Below are 8789 nucleotides of genomic sequence, written 5' to 3'. Positions count from 1 at the left end.
GTGCTTAGTAAGCATGTAAAGGTTGGATAGGCTTCTTAGCACATTCCTCAAGTAAAGCATAAAATATTTTTAAAAATCAGATTTGCATTGATATTCTAGTCATTTTGCAGATGCCCTTATCCAGAGCAACTTGGTAAGATAATGAACAGTGTACATATCTAAACATCGTCCATAATATAGAATCATGTGGAATCACTGAGTTGAGTGATGTGCATAATAAAGTTGGTTTGAAATCCAAAAAGGTTCATTGTTGTTGTGTGATTACTACTCAGGTCATGTGAGTACTGCATGTGTCATAATCCATTCGACTCATTTGTAGCACAGTGGAGGATCTGTCATTCAATTCACTGTCATCATCACCAGCATCAGACACTGCTCTCTGCTGTTCCTCTGTCTCTCTCTCTCTGATCCTGCTCTTCAGCATCTCTCTATCCACTCCCTCCTCCTCCATCTTGTCCTTCTCCCTCTCTCCTTACAGGAAGTCTTTTGACAGAGCCTCTCCAAAGTTTGGTGCACCCATGAGGATGGCGATGGTGCAGATGATGTTGAACACACTGAACCCGACCAGACACAGACGGTCCATAACCGCAGCCGCAAACTGCCACTGCTCTGCTACGCTCCCTCTGCGGTCCTGCTCTCTAACACGGTCGACCAAGAACCGCACCTCTACCAGGAGGGCCTGCAGCTGGGCGTCTGCCACCCCATCCTGGAACATCCCAGCCTGGGCCTGGCTCGTACCCGCTCCGCCTGCTCCAGCCCTGGCCTCCAGACCGTTGGAACCTGAAGCTGAGGGGTCGGGGTCGGGGTCGAGAGATGAGGGGAGTTGCAGAGGGGGGCTCCCGAATCTCATGGAGGTGGGGTTGTTGGGGGTGATGTCAGACCCTCCTCCTCCCCATCCTCCTCCCCATCCTCCTCCTCTTCCACGGCCAATAGTGCCGGTCCTCTGGACTGGGTCTGGCTCTGGAGGACTCTGGAAGCCCATGTAAGGCAGGTGTCCGTTGGGCTGCGGATGGGGGTTAGGATTTGGGTTTGGATTCTGGTTAGGGTCTCGGTTTGGGAGTAGATTTGGGTGGTTAGGATTAGGGAGGACGTTAGGGTGGAGGTTTTGGTTAGGGTTTGGGTTGTGGTTGGGCTGGAGGGGAGGGTTTGGGTGTGGTAGGGGGTGGCTGAGCTGAGCAAAGCTAGCCTGCATAGAGGTGAGGCTTTGGGGGAGGATGGAGGGGGCTGGGGTGGGGGAGGTTGTGCTAGTGGTGGTGGGGGAGGAGATGGTCTTGGTCAGTGACTCCGAGGGGCTGTGGAGATTTATGGGATCACCCCCTTCTCCTGGACGCTTCATCCGCAAGAACCAGGGAACCCACTGGAGGAGAATCAGCTCCACCTGAGAGAACACACACACACACACATACACACACACACACACACACACACACACACACACACACACACACGAGAGAGGAAGAACACACATACACACAGATTAGAGGGAACAGGGATCCCACTGTAGCAAAACCAACTGAACTGAAACAGAGGCACACACAGGGTTTAAGGGTCTCACAAAGACAGATAGTGTAGAAACAGACAGGCTCTCACCCAATGAGGCATGTTTCCATTGTTAGGGTCATGGTGATGGTACTGAAGGACAAACACAGTCGCCACTACACACATCCCTACGATGACCATGGTACTGGCAAAGTACTGACCTAGGAGGAGAGACAGGGGAGAATACCACACAAATGAAAACACACACACAAACACACACACATGCTGACATTTGTATAAATATCATGGTATGATAGGGTTGGTATAAAGGGTTGACATACACACACACACACACACACACACACACACACACACACACACACACACACACACACACACACACTGACCTATCAGCGGTATGGAATCTGAAGTGGCTGGCATAATCTCTGCGACCAACAACATGAAGACAGTCAGGGAGAGAAGAACTGTGATACCTACAGGGACGAGAGGGGGATGGGTGGGGAGGAGGGAGAGAGGCAGGACAGACAAAGATTTAGGGTGGGAAATAAAATACCTGGATTGCCTAGCACCTATACCCTCTTTCATGGAAAGCCAGTATGTGTATGCACATCATATCTCTCTCCCTTCAGGTCTCTCTCTCTCCAAGCCTCCAACTCTCCATCTCTAGCCCTCCCCTCTCTTCTACTCTCTGTCTTTTTGACCATAACATTTTAAATAGAGCAGCAGAAACAGTAAAGAGAGGATGGGACAGGGGAGGGGGGGATTCAGGGGGAGAGAAGCAATTACAGTAAGAGCAAATATAGATAGATAGATAGATAGATAAATAGATAGATAGATAGATAGATAGGTACATTATTGATCCCAGAGGGGAAATTAAGGCGTTAAAGCAGCTCACATCACAAACAACAACAAAATAAAGTGACAATAGAATAACAAAATAAAATAGACATAGACAAGTGACAATAGAATAATCTAATAAAATAGACATCTGAAACATTATATACAATAAGAACAGTCCAGTGGGATTTAACATCCCCCAGCCTGACTCTGATCACCCCGATCGAGCCAGCCGGAGGAGGAGCTGTACAGTGTAAAATATCATACGGCTGCTTCCTTCACCCTGCCTCACCCCATTATCCCTCACTTCCTTCCCCCCTTAACTCCCTACCCCAGCCCCCCCCTCTACCCATCCTCCCTTCTTCCCTTTCTTCTCCCCTTCCCCCCTTACTGCCCTTCATCCCTCATCCCCTTCCCCCCTACACTCCTCCCTCTCACCGAGGCTGATCTTCTCTCCTGAGCTGGCGGGCAGCAGGAAGACCAGCAGTGTCATGGAGGAGAGGAGAACACAGGGGATGAGGAGGTTGAGGGCGTAGTACAGAGTCCTCCGACGGATAGTTACTACAAATGTCACGTCAGGGTAGGGCTCCGTACAGCAGTCATAGAACGCTTCGTGGCGATCACCAGGCACCCCTGAGGAAGGAGAGAGGAGAGAAAGAAGGATGGGCAGATGTAAGGGTTGGGCTCTGTACAGCAGCCATAATACAGATTGTTACATCATAAGGTCCTTCTCAGGAAGGAATGAGAGAGAGAGAGAGAGAGAGAGAGAGAGAGAGACAGACAGAAGGGCAGAAGAGGCATGAAAATGAAAAAAGAAAGGGGAGTGATAAGATAGTACCATGGAAGAGAGAGGTGATGATGATACAGGGTGACTGTAGTGTCTGGTTCCTGCAGGAGGCAGGCAGTCCCTCTCACCCAGCAGGTCCCACTCCCCGTTGGGCATGTATCCTGACACGTCAGCCTCCTTCATCTGAAGATCCAGCAGCCAACCATCAAACGTCCAGGAGCCAAACTTCAGCTCACAGCGCTGGATATCAAACGGAAACCAACGCACGTCCACGTTGCATGTACTTGTAAAGATTCCTGAGAGGCATAGGGAGAGGGTGGTAGGAATTAACATCTTGCTGATACAGTATATGATAAATACAAAATACCAAAATTCAATGAATGGGTTGGTTCACATACTGATTATTATGGACTCACCTGGAGGCAGGTACTCACAGAAGCCACTTGAGTTCACCAGCACATTGGTTTTAAAGGTGGCATCAAACTTATCATGAGCACTGAGGGGTAATAAAACACAAAGAATCAGAACAATGCGTGTGTGTGTGTGTGTGTGTGTGTGTGTGTGTGTGTGTGTGTGTGTGTGTGTGTGTGTGTGTGTGTGTTAGTGTGTTCGTGCATGCGTGTGTGTGTGTGTGTGTGTGTGTGTGTGACTCACTGATAACACTTTACATTAAGGTCACATTTGTAAAGGATTTATAAATGGTTTAGAATTAGTTAATAAATCATTAATAACCAGTTCAGTTTACATTATTCGATATTCACTTGGTGCTTGCCAAATAAGGAGCCAGTTATGAATGCTTTATAAATGCACTTATAAATGCTTTAAAAACTAACCTTGATGTGAAATCATGCAAAAATGAATTGCAATGGTTGCACAGTGGTTGCACAGTTTGTAAAGTTATTTCCTGAATTGTGGGGATGATTCGGCTGGCACCAAATCGATCACCAAACCAAATCTTTACACACAGTACAATGTAAAAATCTCCCAAAGTACAGCTGTCACTATGTTTTTTTAACAATGGCCCTTAAAATCCTGATGTCCTTGTCAACACGTTCCTCATTTAAACATGTCCACCGTGCAGGTTCACTGATTTTATTTGTTGATATATCCATACACTACTTACCCCTTCTCTGTGTTCACTGACGTGTGGTTAGTGCTCTGAGTAGGTTTGGGTATATCAATTAGTAGGCCACATTGATAATTAAATCACGTGAGTACTCTTCTATCCTGTGGGGAGAAAACCTCTGACTATATAATAATATAATATAATAATATACCATATAAGACGTACCAACATGTATAACTGATGAAATGTCACGCTGTTAACCATTTATTGATGAGTTATCAACATTTGTAACTGACAAAATAAAATAAAAAAATAAAGATCTTAATGTAAACTGTAACACTGTTGATAATTTATGAATGACTTACTAACATTTATTAATGGGTTACCGATATTTCTAACTGATGAAACGTGACCTTAATGTAAAGTGTAACAACATTTACCATTTATGAATGACTTACCTACATTAATTATTGAGTTACAAACATTTGTAATTAAGCATAATTATTGTGCAGTATAATATCTAGCATATAGCTAGCTAGCTAAGTTTTCGAGGCATTTATAAGTGCATTTATAAAGCATTAATAACTGGCTCCTGATTGCAAGCTGCATATTTGGCAAGCACAAATGTGACCTTAATGTAAAGTGTTACCGACTCACCTGTTGTACAGCAGTATATCAGGAGTCCAGACCTGGTCTGTACTGAACCTGAGGTTCTTCACTCCAGGGTACTCTGATTGGTTCCACTGGAGGTAGTGGTCATACCAGTGCTGTGGAGAAGATAGACAAGGGTTGCAAACACACAGACACACCCACAGGGAGGGAGAGACAAACTAAATCTGACAAACACACTCACCATCTGAAGCCAGGCATTAGTGGTGAGAACCTGGTTCTTCTCATCCTGAAACATCAGAGAGAAAAAGCAAAGCTGGCATCATGAGCACTGAGAGGTGAAACATCAGCACTGTGTGTGTGTGTGTGTGTGTGTGCGTGTGTGTGTGTGTGTGTGTGTGTGTGTGTGCGTGTGTGTGTGCGCGCGTGCGCGTGTGCGTGCGCGTGCGTGTGTGTGTGGGTGGATAGGGAACGTACCACGTTCATAACCTGTATGAGAGTAAAGGAGAAGCGGACAGTGAGTGGTAGGGAGTCGTTGGCCACTGGTCTCTCCATGCGGTTATAGTCCCTCAGCAACTCTCTCAACAGATAACGCTGGTGTGGACCCTGCTCCGACACTAAGGGGGGGGGGGGGCAGTTACAAAGAGACAACTACATTCAGGCAGACAGAAAGAAAAATGAGAGAGAGATAAATAGAGGGCAGAGAGAGGACAATGAAAGAGGTGTGATTGCACTGATAGAGAGTTAGGAGAAGTGTCTGAGGAGACAACTATGGAGTGATGAAATACATAGAAATGAAGGAAAAAAGGTAGGAGAGAATGGTGGAAAAAGCAGGGGGCATAAATGACATAAGACCATGATGAGAAAAAGAGGAAAAAACAAGAAAGAAAGGAGTGATCATCAGAGAGTAATGAAAGAGAGGATTGGAAACGGTTTTAAATGGAGTGGCTTTGAAAAAGGAAGAAGATATATGATTGAATGGGGCTGGGGAAAAAGAGGAGGAGTGGGGAGTGGAGGAAGACGGGGTGAGGAAGGAAGAGGAGAAGAGTGGGAACGTATCCAGACGGCCTCATCAATCGTAACCTAGATCGATCAATAGCAGACAGTTACAGTCTTTCTGGGGCCGTTAAGATGTCAGCTCCATTCTACCCTGGAAATAGTGGTGCCATTAAACCCTAAAATGCTCTAGACAGACAGCTCTGACAGCAGGAATAGAAACTGTCCCACTCAGCCTCAAGCCTGTCATCAAACTCCATCATCCCCCCTGCTCCCCCATTGTGTCCTACTTTGTGTCTCTGTACAGCTGATTTCATTCTGATGCTCCTCTATGGATGTAGGCCAACATTTGCAGGGATATGGAAGGAGAAGGAGGATGTACTGAATGTGCTCCCCTCAGCCTCCACATGCCATGTCAATGACCCTGACGGAATTAATAAAGTGTACATCCATTAACACCACTACCATATCAATACATTAACCAGATGGTACCATATCAATATACACTAACGATATGGTACTATATCAACATACAGTACTAGGTGGTACTATATCAATATATATATTAGCAAGATAGTACCATATGAGAACCTGGTTCTTCTCATCCTGAAACATCAGAGAGAAAAAGCAAAGCTGGCATCATGAGCACTGAGAGGTGAAACATCAGCACTGTGTGTGTGTGTGTGTGTGTGTGTGTGTGTGTGTGTGTGTGTGTGTGTGTGTGCGTGTGTGTGTGTATGTGCGTGTATATATGGAAGATGGTGCCATGTCAATATCGATAGTACCATATATAGTACCAATATCGATAGTACCATATCAATATAGAAATGCTAACTGGTGCTATATCAATACTAAACAGTGGGTCAATCATTAAATGCACAGTCTCCTGATGAATAAATCAACCAATAACTGATGGAAAGGGTTCTATCGCTCTCAGTTTCTCTCCCTATACATCCTCCTTTCCTCTATCTAATTATCCCTCTCTTCTCTCTCTCTTCTCTCTCTCTTCTCTCTCTCTTCCCTCTCTGCTAACCAGTAGAATTACATCAATACTGACAATTGTACGGTTCAGTTCTAATATATCAGGGGGCCACTTAGTGACCTCATGTTAAAGGGACAATACACTCCAAATATCAAACTTGGTCAGATGCTTTTAGACCTCAAAGGTAGTCTAATAGCAATATGAGTTGTGTAGATTCAGCTATATGCTTTGGAGTGTAATGTCCCTTTCAGAGACACTGCTGATGATCATGCTCTCAAACATTCTGTATCACTATGCATATAATACAGTGGATTAGAACAAATTCACACACACACACACACACACACACACACACACACACACACACACACACACACACACACACACACACACACACACACACAAACACACCATGTAAAAACAAACACACAGCAATGTGCCAGGACACACATACACGTGAACAGGCACAATATGTGTTCACACATAAGCACACATGCACAAACAAATACTCGCACACAATCGAGTGTGTGAGTATTTGTTGGTGCATTTTTCGACATGGAAATTTGAGGTCACTCACCGTGGAACAGGGCTGAGAGTCCAAACAGACAGATAGCAACAGTCTGCCTCATGCTGCACTCCTACACATGAGCAGAGAGAGGCAGAAAGAGGAGGAGGTCAGGTCCGGAGCAAGTCAGGCAGCAACACAGGGAGAGTGGGAGAGAGAGAAGGGAGAAGAGGAAGATAGAGGGGGAGAAATGCAGGGAGCAGGTTTTGATGCAAAGGGACAGAGGCTCCCTCCCTCTGTTGTGGACAGAATAACTGTGAGTGTGAGGGTGGATCAGATACAGGAAGAGAGGTGAAATATTCATATATTCCCAATACACAACTCTCTGTTCACTCAACTCTACAACCACATCTCTCTCTCTCTTCCTCTCCCTCTCTCTCCGTTCAAGACTCCATTCTCTCGCTTCTGTCCTTGTACCCTCGCCTGCGCCTCTCTCTCTCTCTCTCTCTCTTTCTCTCTCTCTCTACCCTCCCCTTCCTTCCCTCCATCCCTCTCTCTCTCCTTATTTCTCAGTCTCCAGTGAGCTGAGGCAATGAGGTGTGAAGGGAAGGAGAGTGGGGAAGAGACATAACAAGGAGCAAAGAGACAGTGAAGAAGAGGGAAAGATAAAGGAACAGGGCACTTGTAACCTGATGAAGACCACTCACAAGATGCTTTGGATTTAGAGAGCATTCACTTTCCTTATATTGCTATTTCACTGTGTCCAGTGTTGTATTGGATTATACTGCATACCCCTCTCTCTTTCCATCATCAGCATTTGAAAAAACACAGGACAGACAAACTGATTATTATCATGCACTGAAATCAAACATATAATGTATTTACACTATAGTGGTCCTACTAATGATTAGGCAACATCGGTTGCTACCACTTTAGTTTAACAATCGGTTAGGGAGTGGAGTGGGACTGACACCTACTGGGCAGGTCAGTAAATGCACTTGTTCAGATCCTCTTTGACCACCTAAATTGTGGAGTTTTATGGAGACCCATGAACACTTAAGTTAACACAAGGTATGTTTCTGGCCAGGACCCAAGCCATATGACCCCAATGGATTTGGGTCTCCAGAAGAAAAATTGTCTGGTCTTGATGTTAGTCACATCAGTTTGTTTGGTCAGCCAGACTCCCCCTCTTGGGCTCAGGTTCTCTCAAAGTTTCAAACAAGCCAGTAAATCCTTCTAGATGTAAAATTGAGTAGGCTTACGTTTCCATTTTACATTTAAGTCATTTAGCAGATGCTTGTATCCAAAGTGACTTACAATAAGTAATTTTTTTCTAAAATAAGTGAATCAACTACACATCAATCATGAAAGCAAAACTAGGTTTTTTGTTTGTTTTATTTTTTTCCAAAGGTTCAGGTAATGTACAATTGGGTGTTGATTGATTATATTTGACCCCGCTTTACCCCCAAAAGGCACTGGTAATAAATGGCACCCTGTGTAGCATAGA

General features: G+C 45.0%; 1 protein-coding gene across 1 annotated transcript; it reads right to left on the bottom strand.

Annotated features, from left to right (window-relative positions):
- Positions 1-431: 431 nt before the first annotated feature.
- On the bottom strand, positions 432-7406 carry LOC310811230 (neuronal acetylcholine receptor subunit alpha-7-like; the record flags this gene model as incomplete). The annotated part of the gene is made up of 10 exons (XM_083679332.1): positions 432-1378; positions 1591-1695; positions 1882-1973; positions 2776-2970; positions 3253-3420; positions 3541-3620; positions 4848-4957; positions 5044-5088; positions 5277-5416; positions 7355-7406. The coding sequence occupies 10 exons, from the start codon at positions 7404-7406 to the stop codon at positions 473-475; spliced, it is 1893 nt and encodes a 630-aa protein (XP_083535458.1). The 3' UTR covers positions 432-472.
- Between the last annotated feature and the right edge of the window lie 1383 nt (positions 7407-8789).

Source organism: Argentina silus (assembly GCF_951799395.1).
Source record: "Argentina silus genome assembly, chromosome: 10".
NCBI lineage: Eukaryota > Metazoa > Chordata > Actinopteri > Argentiniformes > Argentinidae > Argentina > Argentina silus.
This window is presented reverse-complemented; position numbering and strand designations above follow the sequence as displayed.